The following is a 17,553-nucleotide window of genomic DNA, read 5'->3' as shown; positions in this document are numbered from 1 at the left end:
ACTCAACAGTTTCATGGAAGAAGGAGGAAAGACAGGGTTCAGAAACATTTTCATGTTTGGTTCCTCAGCCGCACCTTCTTACAGCGATTGTTTTGGTAAGATATGCTATCCATCCAAGCCAGGCCCTTTCCAGAAAATGTCTTTTTAGGAAAGTGTAATAGAGAGGAAGCCAAAAGTATCTTCCAACTGTTAATGAGATGCACTAGGCTGTAAGTTCCTGTCTTGGAAAGGTTCCATTAATTATTCTGTGAAGTCCCTGCTATCTACCTATCTTCAAAACCTATATACTCTTACACATTTTGCTCAGGAAATCTGAACTGGAATGGGAAAGTGAATTCTTATGAGGACCACCTCATAAGGTTTATTAAGAGTCCCTCTTTTCCATAAATATGAATGCAAAATCATGGTAGAAAGAGACCCTTCTCAACAAGCCAGTAAATTAGGTACTTATGTTTTGGGAGATGACTGCAACGTATATGCTTCACCTCTTCATCAGCCAAGAAGATCAATGGCTTCCTGGCCTGTATCAGCAATAGTGTGGCCAGCAGGATCACGACGGTGACTGTCCCCACGTACTGAGCACTGGTGAGGCTGCCCCTCAAATCTTGTGCTCACATTTGGGCTCCTCACTGCAAGGGCACTGAGGTGCTGGAATATGTCCAGAGAAGGGCAGCGGAGCTGGGTGAGGGTCTGGAGCACAAGTCGTGTAGGGAGAGGCTGAGGGAGCTGGAGGTGTCTAGCCAGGAGCAGGCTCAGCGGAGACCTTTTTGTTTCCTTCAGCTGCCTGAAAGGAGGGTGCCAGGTGGGCGTCGGCCTCTTTTCACAGGCACCGGGCGACAGGACAAGAGAACAGAGCCTCAAGCTGCGGTAGAGGAAGCTCAGGCTGTAGATCGGGAGTAATTTCAAGGAAAAGTTTCTTAGACTTGGCAACGGCCTCTCCAGGGGGGTACTGGGAGTCACCGCGACAGAGTTTTAAGCAAAGACCGTACACAACACTTAGCACCACAGCCTACTTGACACGTTGATGTTCGGCCTGCTCTGCTCCGAGCCCACTCAGAGCCAGGCCGTCTCCGCCCTGGGCCCGGCCCGCCCCGCCGGGCGCGGAGGGCGGGCCCGCGCTGCCGGAAGCCCGGCGCGGGTCGGGCGCGCCGAGGGATAGCGCCGCTTCCGTCGCGCCACAATGGCGAGCTCTGGGCGGCGGGCGGGCCGGCGGTAGCGGGCGGTGAGTGCCCTTTTCTCGGCGGCCGGCGGCAGGCCGAGGCTTTTCTCGGCGGCGGGCGGTGTCCACTGGCGTCCTGTCCCCCTCGCCCGCCCCTTTGCCGGCCTTTTCCCCTCTCTACATCTCTCACTCCCTGCCTGGCCCTGCCGCGCCCCTCTACTCGCGGGCTGCGTCCGGCTGAGGCGGCAGGTTTTGGGTTATGCTGCGCCACAGTCCCTCCACCGGGATCGGGGGTCGACAGGAGGGGGCTGGGACCCTACGTTAGTCTGTGGGAAGGCGAGGAGGAGCGAGCCGGGAGCTGTGGCCCACGTAGTGTGTTTTCTGCGCCGGTATCTTAACACCTGCTCCTGGATTCCGCTGGCAACTTGGCCGGCGCTGCCTGATGCTGCTGGCCTCGCAGGCAACCACGTCTTGCCCTTCTGCGATGCCCCTGTCCCCCAGGGCAGCCCCCTGCCCACGCCAGGCTCGCACCTCCAGCGTGATTGGGAGCCGGAGGGGAACGCAAACTTTGACTTTTCTGCTTCCTTCCAGTGCAAGGAGGTGTCGTCATCCAGGCTGGCGGCAGGGTGTGGGCGTTGCTTCCTGGGATGACTCTAAAACACGCTGGGTTTAGGTCACTGAAATTCGGGTTTGACAGCATTTCTTGCCTAAAATAGGAAGCAAGTGCACTTTGTGCATTTCAAACCTTTCCGCTCTTAGCTGGAGCAGCTGCATTTCCAGAGATGTGCATAACTGGGTAAGAATTCTTGTCTTTAGGGCAGGAATCCTATTTGTTTTGTTGCTTGTGTGGGACCAAAAAACTGTCTTCATCTTAAGAAGGGCATAAACTCTAAAGCCTCAGACCTATAAAATGCAAACAGTGAGATGCTTTAGAGTGCCTTTGTGTCCTGCAGAACTTAGAAAAAACAAAACAAAAAAAAACCAAACGAAAACAAAAAACAAACAAACAAAAAACAAAACCCAAAAAACCCAGGTACCATACTCCCATATTAATGACAACAGAAGGGCGTTTTGTGATGTTTAAGTGCTTGAAAATGCTCTTACATCTCTTCACAGCTTTTTCTGCATCTTTAGGCACCTACGTGTACTTGGAAAGAGAAAATCTTTTTTGTTTGGTTCCATGTGTCTGTATTTAAATAATAAAATACTCAGTGTTCATGAGACCACTGCCACTTAACATGTTTTACACAGTCTCTTCGTGTGGTTCTCCTTTCACAATTCACATGGCTTATTGGCAGCATTGGAGGTAGAGCTCTGTGGAAGTGTGGAAGTGCAGTAAGAGCATGGAGGTAACCAAGGAAAGGAGGACGGGTATGCAAGCCATTCAGTGGTCCAGATGTTTCAGACAACGCTAAAATCATATGGAATAGGAGTAGGTAATACTGAGTAATGTGAGACCTCACACTGGTGGTCTGACTAAAATGGGCACAGTGCACATTGTTTCTAAGTCATTATATCATACTTGCCTGATACCAAGATTGCAGCTTAGCTTCTGCATCTCAGGTGTCCTCTGATAATCATGAATTTCATTCTTCACAAGGTGAACATGTCTAATGTGGGCAAAGAGGAATATTCTGATATGTAGAATGGCCTTGTGGCCATCCTTGTTTTTGCCTCCTTCAACCATTCTTTCAAAGCTTTCCTATACTGAGCTGAGGCTGATGTAGACTCTTAAAATTTTCTATCTGTCTTAAAGGCATCTAGACCTTAGTGCCTAGAAATCCTATAGACCATCTCTGCATTTTATGAACCACCCATAGTGTTAAGATACACTAAGAAAAGAGACCTAGCTGAGTTTTGGACAGCGTTTTCTCGCCTTTGTTCAAGGCAGGGCTTTGATTGTTGAGATTTCCATAGCAATTAATACCCAGTGTTCATTCCTTTACTGATTTTAAAATACAGCTTTTAACTTTTTGATTTCTAGGTGGAAGTCACTAAATTAAACAGCAATAACAATGGGAGATGCTGCAAAACCTTGCTCTGCCAAACAAAATAAGGAACAGGAAATTTTGCATCAAGAATTAAAAGGAAGTTCCTTACAGGAAGACTACCAAGTCATGGATGAATCTGGAAGTAGCTATAGCAATAAAATAGATACCAGCCTCCAAAAGAAAAAGGGAATTCCAGGTCTTTATGGAAGCAGTCCCAAGCGAGGGTTGCGAAGTGTGTTGAGTAGCCCAAATTCACTTAAAAACACAATTTATAGTCAAGGGTCAAAGTTAAATGATATCCAAAGAGACCAAATGAGGAAGTGGGTGTCTGATGACCACCATGGTACTTCTGACACCTGGAGAGAGTACCGTTCTGCCTGGATTCCTGGGCATGGCAGGACAAGAAAGGACTCTTTTCATGAGGTGGACGGTGCTGGAAACAGAAATGTAAGACGACAACTTCAGGAAGATTTAATAAGCAAGGATGTGCCAGACATGCGGAAAGAAGGTTCTGGTAATCACATGTTTCTTTGCTTTTACGTAGTAAAGTAGCTTCCTACAGGTGTTAATGAAAAGTGAAATTTCAAGATTCACTATTAAAGCAAACTAGTGGTTTTGTTCTCTCATGTATTACAAGCTATTGTCTGCACTGTACTTGTAGCACTTCAGACAAATTGTTACAGCAAATAATACAGAACTTGTTTTATAAAACTTTGTAGTTTAGCCTGTGGGTGGTAGGAGTAAGTTGATTGCATCGTCTATGCAGTGTCCTTGTTGGTTGTTTTCCCTGTACAATTTGATGGAATCTGTCAACGCTGGTAAGAGATCTTTCAATCTGATAACAGGGTAAGATTTTTGGAGCTACCAGTGAGGTCTTAAATTTTGTATCTTAATGAAGATTGAAAGCAACACCATGTCAGTATTGTGAGAACTTAGTACAGCAATAACACAAGCCTGGTTCTTCGTACGTATTTAAGTTCCTTATGGGCAGTTGGTACTAATAAAGTACAAACCCAAAGCCCTGAAACATCAGGAAGGACAGCCTAAGGGAGGATAAAGTGATTAATACTGTAATATTTTTATTGAATGCAAGTAAAGCAGAGAAAGGAATCTCCAAAGAATATAGAGAATGTAACTTGTGTATGGTGCTGCTAATGTGGAACGCCAGTTGACAAGAAACCTGTCTTATTTTATTTAAGAGTGAGAGCCAAAATCAGTAATGATCAGACCCTCTGATGAGACTAAGAGTTGTTGCTGGTTGATACCAGGAAGTCCAGGAATTAAATGTCCTTTCCCGTGATACTAGTTGTCACTAAAAAGATAAACTGCAAACAGGTGCCCAGTGTCTCATTGTTAGAAGTATGCACACAACTCAGCCTCACATGAGGAGATAGCAGAGTGTTTTCACAAGTTTTTCCTTCTGTTTACTGGATGAAATGAACTTCTTTTTGTGAAACTTCAAGAACTCAATGAAATAGATTTTCGGAACCACTGGCAATCATACTTGAGAACTTAAGGGAAGTGAGCTACTGATTACAAGAATGGGCAAGTGTCTCTTAAAAGAGGAATGAAAATAATTGGTGTGCAGCTTAAATCTTGGGAGCCAGTTTTGCAACAAATAATATACTGTAAGTATTTGAAAGGTAACAAAGATAAGTAGTAAGTAGGCATTTGTAATGGTATTTTGAAAAGGTATGCTGGCTCTGATTTATTTAAAATAGCCATCAGTCCCCTATGGACATGGGAAAGGTAAATATTACTTGTAGTAGTACTGTAATACTTTAGAGACTCTTACGTGACAGTTCTGTAAGTAAACTAGTGGAAAATAGTGTGGATTAAATTAATGTGAGAGACTTGCAGAGCTAATTAGGTAACTATACTCAGAAACTAATAAAGATTTTGTCAGTTAAAGGAAGTGAGTGAGCATCTAGTGAGTGAGGATTCTATTCCATTCAATCTTACACTACTCTAATGATGAATGACAACAGCAGACATATTAATTGTGTACTCTGAAAATTGAATATGCTGTGGAGCTGAGAGGAATGGAGTGCAGAAAAGCAGGAAAGTTGATTAAAATAACTTTACGTAGTTGGAGAAATGACCTACATGTAGGATGAAATACAAAGGATGTGTAAATGTCGTTCCATTAAGTAGGAATATCAACTGTACAAGTAAAGGAGGAAAAGTTACTATAGAGTAATTTTTTCAGGGAAGGAGCTGAAATGATAGTTAATCAGAAGATGGTAATGAGTAGTCATTATTATGGGGTTGTGAGGCAGGAAAAAAGACTCAGAGTCTTTTTCTGAGTCTTCTGTAAATTCAGTTGTAGTACTCTGCCCAGTTTTGGCACCCCACTTGTATGAGTAAAATGGAAGCTGTGCAAAGAAAAACAGGAAGGTTATCAAGACATGTAGTAAACAGATGCTATTCAAACTGTGAGCAGTGTCCAATCTTTCTGCAGAATGAAAAAGGGTAGGGAGCCATAGTAACAGTTTTCCTCTGTCTAGAAAGGCAGTAAAAAGCTGATGTAGTAAACGATATTATTTTTTTCCAGTAGATGGGACACAAAGCAATGGGCATAAATTTGAGCAAGAAAGGTTCAGATGAGACATAAAGGGCAAATTTTTGAAGGTAAAGCTAGGAAAGTTCTGGAGACATTGTCTGGGCAGCTCATGGAAAAGGTACTTGAAAACCTTCAACAGGTTAGCTGAGCATTGCTCAGATTTGACAGAGTTTGTTTCATCCTGCTATGAAGCATGGCATATCTCACCTCTTGAGGTCCCTTCAGAAGTTCTGTTGTCAAGTAGCAAAATTACTAAAAATGTTTCTTCTTGAATTTACTTGAAATTCTTTGTGCAGTTGTCCTTTTCATTACCTTCATGTCTTTTTTATTGTAGCCCATAAGGAATTTTACCAAATCTCTGAGACACTGTTCTTATAGTACTTTATTTAACCATTAACCTATAATTAGATTGTTAGTACAGTACCTACCAAGTATTAGAAATATTTATTTAATTTGTAATTCTTTTAAAGTTACTTGTTGTCTACAGAAGTAATTGATAAGTAGGTAGTTGTCACAGGCTGTTCTGTGAAAACATTATTACACCTCCAGGTTCTATGTGCAGTGATTAGTTAAAAGTGTACTCAAACAGATCTGTCACATCTTAGTAATTTGAGCAGAAGTGTCAGTGAAAAAAATGGAGGATATAGGAAAGGTTCAGAAACTCAGACTTCTGTTTCTGCTCCCTGGAGATTCCTTTGGAGTACTGCTCCTACAGCCTATTAGGCTTAAATTCTCTTTATTGCACCTTGAACTTGTGCTGCTGCTGAAAGAAAGTAGTTATATTACCATTTTTGTCCTGGTACTGTTTACACCACCAACTAAGCATGCTGCTTAGTGAACTGAATCAAATAACTAGTCACAAATACACAACTCTCACGTTTCCCTTTTGCCAATTAGAGACAAAAGTTGTGGTGATGGGGAAGAAATTTTGTAAATGTATTTGGAAGAGCGATTTATCTGGGGGGTTTTTTTGCCTTTTTTAATTATTATGAATTAAAGCCGCATGCTATGATAAAAGTTTGGGAGTCTAAGGAAGTTGCATAAACTTTCTTAGAAGGGAACTTCAGAAATTCTAGGTGTCAAGACATCCTGTGTAGCTGTACAAATGAAAGGCAAGGTGTGAAAATCTGACACGTATTTATTCCTGAGATGAGTTTTACAGGTATTGGCTTCGGGCCAATAGCAGCTTCTGCTTCAAAATGATGATAAAATTTGCTTAAAAGTAGAAGTGGTATTTGCGTTAATTTGTTCCAGGGTTTTTCCTGTAAACACAACAAGCTTTTAAAGCATTATTATTATGACAGCTTCACAGTTTTATTAAGCAATGCGCACATACTTAGCAAATCCGTTCTTTAGTCTCTATAGCCAGCAGTGGTGCTTACTTTTTATCGCTTGTTTATTTAGTATTTACTTATTTAATATTGTGAAGGTATAACTGAATTGATTTAACTGAAAAGCAAATGACATTATTACAGGTAATAATCCCTTGTTAACAAATTGTCATATGTGAGATAAATCACAATAGTGCCATATCAGGGTGCTGCTAGGTCTTATAAATCATTCAGATTGGCCTGCAGTTTTTAATTCTGTCCTACTTGTAGTCTAGCTTACTTATCTACCAAAGCCTAACCAGGCATCGAGAAATCTTTGGATATATTATCTTTTCAGTGTAATAGTGTACAGGTATATCTATTGCATTTAGTTCTATTTTTTTGCCAGTTTTAACAAAGGTATCTTAATAAGATCATTTTCTGCAGTGAGACAAATTATTCGATTTATTTATAGTTTGGGACAAAGACACTATAGGCTGTGATACTAAAATACACTTATCAGATTTGCACAGAACAATTTAAATGCTGTGTGGCACTCTGCAGTTATTTGATGTGTTTGCTCTCATAACTCTTTACAAGAAATGAAGAAGCTTAGAAAACCAAGAAGATCAAGAAGAACTAGAAAAGATGAGTATGATCATGATGAAGTGGAAGGTTCAGTCATAGATGAGTCTGTGCTGTCAGCAAAAGAACTTCTGGGGCTGCAGCAAGCTGAAGAACGATTGAAGCGAGACTACATTTATAGACTGAAGAAGGTGCCGTTGTCTTTACTTGTATAGATAGACCTCTCCTATTTTTTGTGCATGGAAATGTATTGTAGAGGGTGCACTTTGAAAAATATCTCTGCTTGTAGCTAGAAAGTTTATTTACAGAATTTAAGTAATGATATTGCTGTTAATGAATTGTAAAAACAAGAGGGTTTATCTTTTGGGGTTTTTTGCTACAACACTGATAACAGTTCAAGCTCAAAAAATGGCCTCTCCTTTAGTTCAGGGAGTGACATCAGATCTTAATTAAAATGCTGGGGTAATTGTTTGTTCAATTAATATATTCTTCCATGGGCATTGGGTATTTTCTCCTGTAAAATACAAGGTTGGGTGTGATTGACGTGGAATCATTCTTCTGACGTATTTGATATGCAGACTTTTCGATGGCAGATACAAAGTGAAGGAAGCTAAAGTGAGTGGGTGTAGATTTCAGAGTTAGTCTATTGAATTTAGCAAAGGTATTGAATGAAGTGAAAGTAATACCTTTATATATATTTAGGGTTATTTTTTGCTATCTTTATTTTAGCAACCTCGAAGCTACCCATCAGCAAAATACACCTGCAAATTGTGTGATGTTTTGATTGAGTCAGTGGCTTTTGCTCATAAGCATATTAAAGAAAAAAGACACAAGAAAAGTTTAAAGGTGAGTTTAGCACAAGAAAAAGTATAAACTGTAGTTTAGTGAAACCTTCCTAACCCAACTAATGATGATGAAACTGCACTTTTTTAAAAACCATTCCAGATTTCCTTTTTACTGTGTTTCAGTCTTTCCAGAAACTGTTACATAGTGATACAGATGAAAACAGTAAGCTTGGGACCTGGACTTTGCAATAGCAAATACAGTTGGTATGGGAGAAGTAGAAATTGTAGTCTATATGTCAAAACGAATGTTTCAATTCAGAAATACTGTAAAAATTAAGCACTTGTGCAGTATCTCAGACTTGCTTATATGTAGAGGAAATGTTTGTTTTGAGCACAAGCTTCAAAATAACTTCCAGCATAACACCAATTTTGTCTTTTAAAAAATACCTTCTACTTTCTCTGTTTGAAGTCTGTCTTATGCAGAATATGTCTTATACAGACTTTATGCAAAAATATGTCTTATGCAGACTTTCTGGTTCTTCCTCTTTAGTTCGTACCTTTTCACACTTCACAGGTGATGAAAGAATTGGTGATTTTTTTAAACATGCCAAATACATGTATATTTATCTCTGAACGTTACTGAGGCCTCCTGAAGTATGAGATTCTTTATAGCTTCCAATTATCTACATTACATGGAAAATTGGTAGTGGTGGTATTACTTGGGATGAGTTGTTGGTATTCATTTTAGCTTGTTAAGCAGCTCAAGAATCTCATTAAGACATTGGTCTTGTTATCTTGAAAGGAAAAGCAAGAAGAACAACTGCTGGCTGCTCTTCCTCCTCCAACATCTTCCCAGATACAAGCTATTGGTGTTGCTATTGAAAATGTTGTGCAGGAGTTTGGCTTGAGTAATGAAGATCTCGAAGAAAGGCTTAATATTAAAACAATGATGGAAAACTTGCTGCGTCAAAAATTGCCAGGTATTATTTGCAATTTAAGTGTTGGACATGCCAACTTATCAAAAACAAACAACAACAAAATATGAACAAACAAAAAAAAAAGAAATGTAAAAAAATCCCCAACAGCTTATGAAAGGAAAACTGAATTAAAAACCTTGGTTAAATTCTTAAACAGCATGTTTAACGCCTAGTCTGTTGAACAACTTGATGTACTAATATAAACCTGTTTCAGAATTAAATTACAATGGTGTTCATCATCCAAATAGGCCTGTAGTAAAAAGTGAAGATGAAAAGGATGTGGGAAGGATTTGACCTTCATGATAAGCCTTAACCAACAACAGCATGGAAGGCAGGATTTAGTATCAGTTATGGGCTGTTGAAAATCCTTCTTTTCCAGTGCTTATCAAAACCAGGTGTAGGTTTAAGATCTATTAACAATGCTGTAAGTAGCTGCAGACCTAGAGTTAGGCATAGTGTAAATGAAGTATAATTCTTTTTGTTGCAGAATGTTCCTTAAGATTGTATGGCTCCTCCTGTAGCAGATTTGGTTTCAAAACTTCAGACATAAACATAGATACCCAGTTTCCTGCCAATGTAAGTAAGGCCATTTTATTAAGTATGTGTTAGTGGGTTTGAATGTTTGCATCTTCATGTAGGTATTTTTTAAATATATTTTATAGTGTGCTAGTAAAACATTTTCTGAAAACCCATTGGGTACAACAGAGCTGGTCTGGTCTTAAAATAACATTCCATTCTTCACAGAATTGTAAGCATCAGTCAGTGTAATACACCTTTGTGTTTTATTGAAACTGCTTCTGAAAACACTTAAAACATCTGTACACTAGCAGTCCTAAGAGACAGATGATTATTTATATTCTCTAACAGCTGGAATAAATAATTCTGTGATTGTGTTTCGGTACTGATCCTGGTTTTGTATTGATATATGCACATTTTGACTATTAGGTTATATTTGAGCTATGAAACCATATTATGTTATTTATATGTGGAATAATTTAAAGTCTTTATTTGTCATGTTAATTGTTTTTATGTATCTTTGTGCTTGAACATTGAAAAGAAATTAAGGACTTGATTCCATACTTAAACTTACTCTTGCTGTAATTGATTTGGCAGTCCCGTTGTTAGAATTTAACATTTCCTTTAGGAGGCAAAGAATAGTCTAAGTTCATAAAATGCATATAATTTTAAAAAGCTGTAATTCCAGTCTTTAACATGATGTAGGTCCACTGTGTCAGAATGCAGTCATATTTAAACACACTGAAACAGTAGTTCTGTTGGTGGGGGTTTACTTACCATAACCAAGTCTTTGATACAGATAAAAGTAACTTTAGTAACAATTACTCTAGGATTATTTTTTTTCCTTCAAAGCAGGCAGAGCTCCTTAATAATACTTAACTTAATAATAGTGCAGTATACAGGTAGAGGTGATTTTAAATTTGAGTTGCAGAAAATCACCTTCTTGACAGGTGGCTGATAAAAAACCAGTTTTATTCCTTTTATTGACAGATGGCTCAACCAGATGTTCTCTTACTTGTGCAAGAAAGTCTCCAGAACAGTGGTAAGAAAAAATTGCTGCCTTCTCAATTTCATTAAACTATTACTGCTTAGTATTGTTGAATTTCACCTCTGCTGAACAGGTACACCATGTGCTGTTCTTTTTTTAGAAAGATATGAGACTGAATAATACTGCAGAAAAGAATACATTAGCAGAACCACTTTTCGTTTGGCATTCAGTGTTATGAGGGCTGAAGTTCTCCTGTTTTGATGATGTGAGAAATTCCTTGTGGGAGGCTTTCTTCTGCATTTTAAGTGAAGATATCATTACGTGTGAGGTAGACTCTGCTGCCCATCCCAGTCTGCTCTAGTAGCCATTAGCCACAGAAAGTAGCCTAAGTTCTTTGACATGTAACAGAAACCCAGTAATGTACTTTCAAATAGTGGTCTCTTTTCCTGTAACCACCTGCACGTGTCTGTCATTGTATGCAATAGCCATGTGCAGATGGCTGCCTAGAGACACATGGCGTTTTCTTCAGATAATGAATGCAACTCTGAGCATTAATACAGAGAAGTAAAGTTTAAGATCCTTTAAAAAATGCACTTACTCAAACCCATTCAAGTATATGCAGGCAAGAAAAATAAATTAATATATTGGGCAGGGGGCATGAAAATTCTATTATTTTTAAATGCAGATTGCAAAAACTAGCTTCACTGCTTTTTTGTCTTGCTTTATGCCTACAGTTCAGGAACCAGACCATATGGTTCAAAACGTGTATTTGCTGACCTAGATTTTCTCAGTGGTACCCCCCACCATCGTTGTATGTGCATTTTTTTTGTCTGGACCATTGTGGTCTTTGAGAACGGGGATATTTTTAATAAAGTTGAGGTTAGCAGAAGAAGACCCAGATCTTGTAACAGGTTAGGATCACTGTTGTATCGCAAAGCCAAGTCATATTTGTATTAACATGTTGGGCCAAGTCTTCTCTGTGAGAGAGAAGATACAGAGATAGAGCTTTAGGTGTTAGAGGTACCCTAGTGGTGAAAGCAAGATAATTTTGAGTGACGTTAGGTGTCCAGTTGGCTAAGTAGCATCACAAAAATTTTATAATTTCAGAACTTTGGAGTTAAGTACCTAAAATTGTTTGATAGTTTTCCTCTCTGCCTGTCTCAGTGAAAATGTGAAGTGTCAAAAAATAAATCCAGTTTGGGTCAATCAACACCACTAAGAGAAAGGACTGGGGTATCTGACAGCTGAATCATATTTGGAAAATTATATAAAAAAGAAAAAGGATAGAAAATGCATAGCAAAAAGACGTTACATCATGTAGGCAAGCCTGTTCTACATTTACATAAAAGACTGTCAGATAACCAGGGAAAAAATTTTTTCTGTATAGTAGTGATGTAACATTAAGTTTCTTATTTTTCACACTATTATTGTTCCATAGATATTGCAGGTCTTTCTGCATGCATGAATTACTGAAGCCAGCTCTTAACCAAAATATATCTCCTTAATTATACTTAGTGTGTATATATGGATTTTGAAGTTCTGATTTTTCTCAGTGTTTTCCTAACAGTGCTTATTGTATCGACCATATTCTTCCCATCACATGTGAAACACTTAAATCACATGTACTTTATTTTTCTCAATATCAGTCATTGCACTAAAAGCTGAAACTCTGCCTGTACTACTCTAGTTGCATCCAGTTCAGCTGGGGTTTTTTTGTCAACACCATGCTTAACGTGGCTTCTTCTTTGTCTTTTTCCCACTTAGAATCTTTTACGGAAGTTGATGCAGATTTCCATGCTAGAATACCAGTGGTGATGTGCAGAGAAAAGCAAAGGTCTTGGTTGTCACTTTGTGTGTTCTAATAGTATATAGCTATGTAAATTATATAACCACCTGATAAATGACGTTTCTGTACTAAATTATTACAGTTCCATGGATCTTGAAACACAAACTAACACTCATGGGCAAGTCATTCCTAGCCTAGAATAAGAGGGTAAGGGTTGTTCTGTCCTCAGCTGTGTATTTCCCAACCCCTTCAACCATTATGGCTTCCAGCATGTACCCTTACCCTTCCATTTGGGATTATTGCTTAAGCAGAAACTTTCCTTTCTTATAGGTAGTGTACATATCATATTAAATTATAGATTTCTGTAAGGATAAGAATAATTTGCTTAGCTTTGCTAGTATTTTGAGAACAAGTAAAAAATACTTTATTTTGCCCATTTGATGAATATCAATTAAGATTCATGAAACATTCTATAAACAACTAATGATAAAAATATTAATAGTTATTTGCTTTCACCTTGATTTTTCTGTGTTTAAAAATTTTTATGTCGTGTGAAAACAGCATAGAAAATGTTTGATGGTGGGTATGGTGTGGGAAGACATTTTTGTTTCATGAAGGAAATTAATTAATTTACTTACTAATTTACTTTTTAGTTCAGTAAATTAATATCGGAAAAAATACTTAAATTATAATTGTATCTTAAAACACTTGCACAAAAAATTATAATGCATATATTCTCAACCTAACCATAAATCAAATTAGTATTGCATGCTGCTTTTCATGCAGAAATGCTGTCTTTAAGAGGCTGTCAAGTCTTTCCTTACAGCCTTCTGCTACACTGTTCTGTGAGGTATTATCTGACCTATGGGTGTTCTTACAAAAATTTCAAGATCTTTCATTTCTTTTTTTGGATTTCAGTGGCCTTATTTGTAAAGTGAGTGCAGGAAATGAGAATGCTTGTCTGACAACAAACCATTTGACTGTACTTGGAAAGCTGGAACCTACTATCGTACGTTTAGTGATTGCCTTCAGGTACTGGGCAAAGGTGAGAGTCATTTGTATTCCCTTATCTGTGAATAAATATTGAATGAACTTTGATGCTATTACTATAGTTATGATTTAGAAAATGGTTGTTGAAACAGTCCTTCAAAAAGGAGTTGAAGTAAGGACATAAGTTTTTTAAATTGTAAATTTTATAGATTATATAATTATTGTTTGTTTGATAATGCTCCACTAAATTTCAGAAGTGGAATTTAAGCTTTATTCCATGGCATGCAGACTATAAGTATCCTGCTCTGTTACCAAACTAGTCAGAGGAATGTATATAAAATGAAATTGCTAGTTTCTCAATAAACTTAATCCATCATGTAAAGGAAAACAAAAGAAAGAACTGTTTGTCTCCATTGTAGATGAAAACAATCTTAGGAATCAGCAAAATTTGTTGTAAAATGTGCGTGTCTGCAATTAAAATATTAATTAAAAATTTGAAAAACTTTTGACTTGTACTGTATCTATGCAAAAGGAGCTATCATTTTTTGCAGATGTGCTGTATGCTGTTTTTGCCAGTCTGTGTCCTATGGCTCTTACATTTAAAATGTTATGGTAGTATGGTAGTAACTGCAGTAAATATGCAGACCTTGAGAACAAGTTGCATCTGGTAAGAGCTCAAATATATCTGAGTTCCTGTAGTATTCAATGTAACTGACGTCTGAACAGTAATTAAAAGAATATTTTTCATATTATCACTTGAAGCTTTAATGACTGCACAATTTGTTTTGACAGTTATGCTGTGTTGATCATCCTGAAGAGGGAGGCTTGTCACCTTATGTGTTCGCTTTAATGGTTATTTTCTTTCTACAACAGAGAAGAGAGCCTTTTCTGCCTGTCTATTTGGGATCATGGGTATGTATATTAATACACTGAATAGTATAAATGAAAGGACCAGTTGCTTGTGGTGATATATAATCTGTTAACTTTATGCTACTCTGAGCAAAGCCATAAGCGAGCCATTTCTGCAGGAATTAAGAATGTGAATTCATCAACATTCAATGACTACTCTTAACTTTAGCATGCTTAGCTCTAAAGTTGCATTTCACAGTCCTAGTCGTTGAAGTAAGTGCTCTGTTGCCCCTTCTGTGAATAAGGAGACCTGGGCATTGAACAATGCGTTTTGCAACAATTTACTTCCTCATTTTTTTTCAGCCTTTCCTCCAGACTATGGAGGACTCAATCCACATTGCTATATCCCAAAACAATGGCTTGGAATTTGCCATCTAATTCTCAAAAAAATTCATTGTTGGAGAACACACTGGTGTGATACTGTCTGAAGGGATCACATTAGGAATTTAGAGCATGTATTTTGGTTTAGAAACTGAAATGGATCTTGATGTCAGGAGTTGTATTATGGATGCCAATCCAGAATCAAATTCTCCAGGACACCATTTATGTATTATATTTATGGCACCCATTTTTGTACTTACAGTCTCTCGTTAGGTTTAGCGCATGTCTTCCAGTTCCTGTAATTGATTACACAAACCTTGCAGGTACAACTTTTCTCTGCTATGTTCCTGACTTATTCAAAAGCATATGCACTATGAACTGGGTGAGAAAAGTGTCCTGTTGTATGTGGCTGTATAATTAAAAGATACATTTTTATCTTGTCTAGTGTGCAAAAAAAAGGTTGCATGACACAGAACTACAGAATTTTCTGGGCAATCAGTTCCAGTGTTTGGTAACCCACACAGTACACCCACACAAGTTCTTTCTCATATTCAGGTGGAGCTTCTTGCATAAGTTTCTGCCCATTGCCTCTTGTCCTATTGCTTGGTACCACCTGGATCCATCCTCTTGACATCCCCCTTCTTATACTCAGACCTTAATGAGGTCCTATCTCAGTTGCCTCTTCTCAAGACTGAACAAGCCCAGCTCCCTCAATCTTTCCTCATAACTGACGTGCTCCAGGCCTTTTATTATCTTTGTAGCCCTTTGCTGGAGCCACTTCAGGGGCTCCATCTCTCTCTTGTCTTGAGGAGCCCAGAACTGGACACAGCATCCCAGATGTGTCTCACCAGGGCTGATTAGAAGGACAGGATCACCACCCCCCCCTTGCCCTGCTGGCAGTGCTTTGCTGATGTACCCCAGGACAATATTCTTGGCCACCAGGACACACTGCTGGCTCATGGACAGCTTGTTGTCCACCAGGACCCCCAGGTCCTTCTCCTCAGAGCTGCTTTCCAGCAGAGCAGCCTCAGCCTGTGCTGGTGCCTGGGCTTATTCCTCCACAGTGGAATGCAGGACCCTGTTTTTGCCCTTGTATTTCAGGCAGGTCTTCTCTGCCCATCTCTCCATCCTTTCAAGGCTACGCTCTGGGGTATTGGCCACTGCTCCTAGCCTTGTGTTATCAGTGACCTGCTGAGGAGGCATCTGTCTCTTTATCTCAGTCACTGCTGAGCAGATTGAACGCCACTGGGCCCAGTATTGACCCTGGGGAACACCACGTGTGACAGGCCCGTGTTGAGACCCTGTGCTGCTCATGCCTCTGGGATCTGGCATTCATCCAGTTTTCAGTCCACCTCACTGTCCATATTTCCTGAGTGTGGACAGCAGCACATCCTTACAAGAGGACTGGGCTCTTAATAGGTGCTGTAGAAAAGTACGGAGAAAAGAGAGAGAAAGGTTGGGGCATATTCTAGACCTGGAACAGCTGTTACGAGACTTTGTTCCACTATGATGTGGGAATTCAAATTTAAAGTTCATATGATGTTTAGCTTTGTTTCTTTTTTCATTTCCTTTAGATTGGAGGATTCTCATTAAACAAATTAACTAATTTTCATCTGAGAGAAGTCCAGAATGATGCCGTGGTTTGGGAGCATAACCCTACTGATGATTCTGATTTACCACAAGAAACTTCCCCTAGAAGGGGCAAGGTCTGAACTTTTGTTTCTGTAGTAGTCTAGCAGACATTGTTGTTCTCAGAGCAATCTTCTAATTCAGTTTTGTGTTTATGTTACAAAACCATGAGCTGAACTAAGAGATTTCACAACTGTTTGCTTCAAGGTCTGTTGTGCTTAGCGTTGGTGCTAAGGAGCTGGCAGGAAAATAGATATGGTCTCAAACTCTTTGATAAGACCCTGAATTTTAATCTGCTGGGAAGATTATAGTTTATAGAGCTGAAGCAGTTTTACCTTTGAATTAGGTTAAGCATATGAAAAATATTTTCTCTTTGCTTTGAACTGTTCTTAAAAAGTACGTCTATTATAACAACTTCGTTAGGAGCAGTATCACAATGTGATTGTATTTTGTGAGAGTTAAGAATTCAGCCTAGACTTGGCTGAAAATTAGGCTGTATAATCCATTCTGTCCTGTGAGATACGCTTTTTCTTTTAAATTTATAAATTATGACATAAACACTTAAAGAAGCAGTTGTTATTAACCATTGATGCTACACTTTTCTGCTGATGCATCTTTTATTTTGGGGTTTTATACTGTATCTTCTGACTTTTTAATTGCAGTTTTCATTGCAGTTGCAGGAATCAAGAACCAATAATAAATTCTGCCTTACTGGGTTACATATTAAATAAAGAAAGTGTAGTAGTTAAAAAGTTAAACGCCTGTGCACTAAATATTGTCTATGGTTTTCTTCTGTAATTGATAGGTTCCCTTAGTATTTGATTTAGAACATCAGTGTTCAGCACCTATTGGTCAGCTGTGGCTTGAACTGCTCCGTTTTTATGCTTTGGAGTTCAATATGGCTGATTTGGTTATTAGCATACGACTCAAGGAACCGGTGTCTCGTGAATTAAAGGACTGGCCTAAAAAGCGCATTGCTGTGGAAGGTATATACATATCTCTCAACAAACTTCAAAGAACTGTAACTTCAATTTTAAAAGGCAC

General features: G+C 38.8%; 1 protein-coding gene across 2 annotated transcripts in view; it reads left to right on the top strand.

Moving 5' to 3' along the window:
• Positions 1-1,140: 1,140 nt before the first annotated feature.
• The window catches only part of TUT7 (terminal uridylyl transferase 7), a 35,647-nt gene continuing 19,234 nt past the window's right edge, over positions 1,141-17,553 (top strand). For both annotated transcript variants that reach the window (XM_066338811.1, XM_066338813.1), the window contains exons 1-12: positions 1,141-1,222; positions 3,144-3,664; positions 7,624-7,799; positions 8,338-8,454; positions 9,196-9,373; positions 9,858-9,946; positions 10,877-10,928; positions 12,639-12,708; positions 13,579-13,705; positions 14,443-14,562; positions 16,455-16,586; positions 17,315-17,495. In XM_066338811.1, coding sequence (XP_066194908.1) covers positions 3,175-3,664; positions 7,624-7,799; positions 8,338-8,454; positions 9,196-9,373; positions 9,858-9,946; positions 10,877-10,928; positions 12,639-12,708; positions 13,579-13,705; positions 14,443-14,562; positions 16,455-16,586; positions 17,315-17,495 — 1,732 coding nt within the window. In that variant the 5' untranslated portion in view covers positions 1,141-1,222; positions 3,144-3,174. The remainder of the gene's footprint in view (positions 1,223-3,143; positions 3,665-7,623; positions 7,800-8,337; positions 8,455-9,195; positions 9,374-9,857; positions 9,947-10,876; positions 10,929-12,638; positions 12,709-13,578; positions 13,706-14,442; positions 14,563-16,454; positions 16,587-17,314; positions 17,496-17,553) is intronic.

This window comes from Sylvia atricapilla, chromosome Z (genome assembly GCF_009819655.1).
Source record: "Sylvia atricapilla isolate bSylAtr1 chromosome Z, bSylAtr1.pri, whole genome shotgun sequence".
NCBI lineage: Eukaryota > Metazoa > Chordata > Aves > Passeriformes > Sylviidae > Sylvia > Sylvia atricapilla.
The sequence above is the reverse complement of the archived record's forward strand: the minus strand, read 5'-3'. Positions and strand labels throughout refer to the sequence as shown.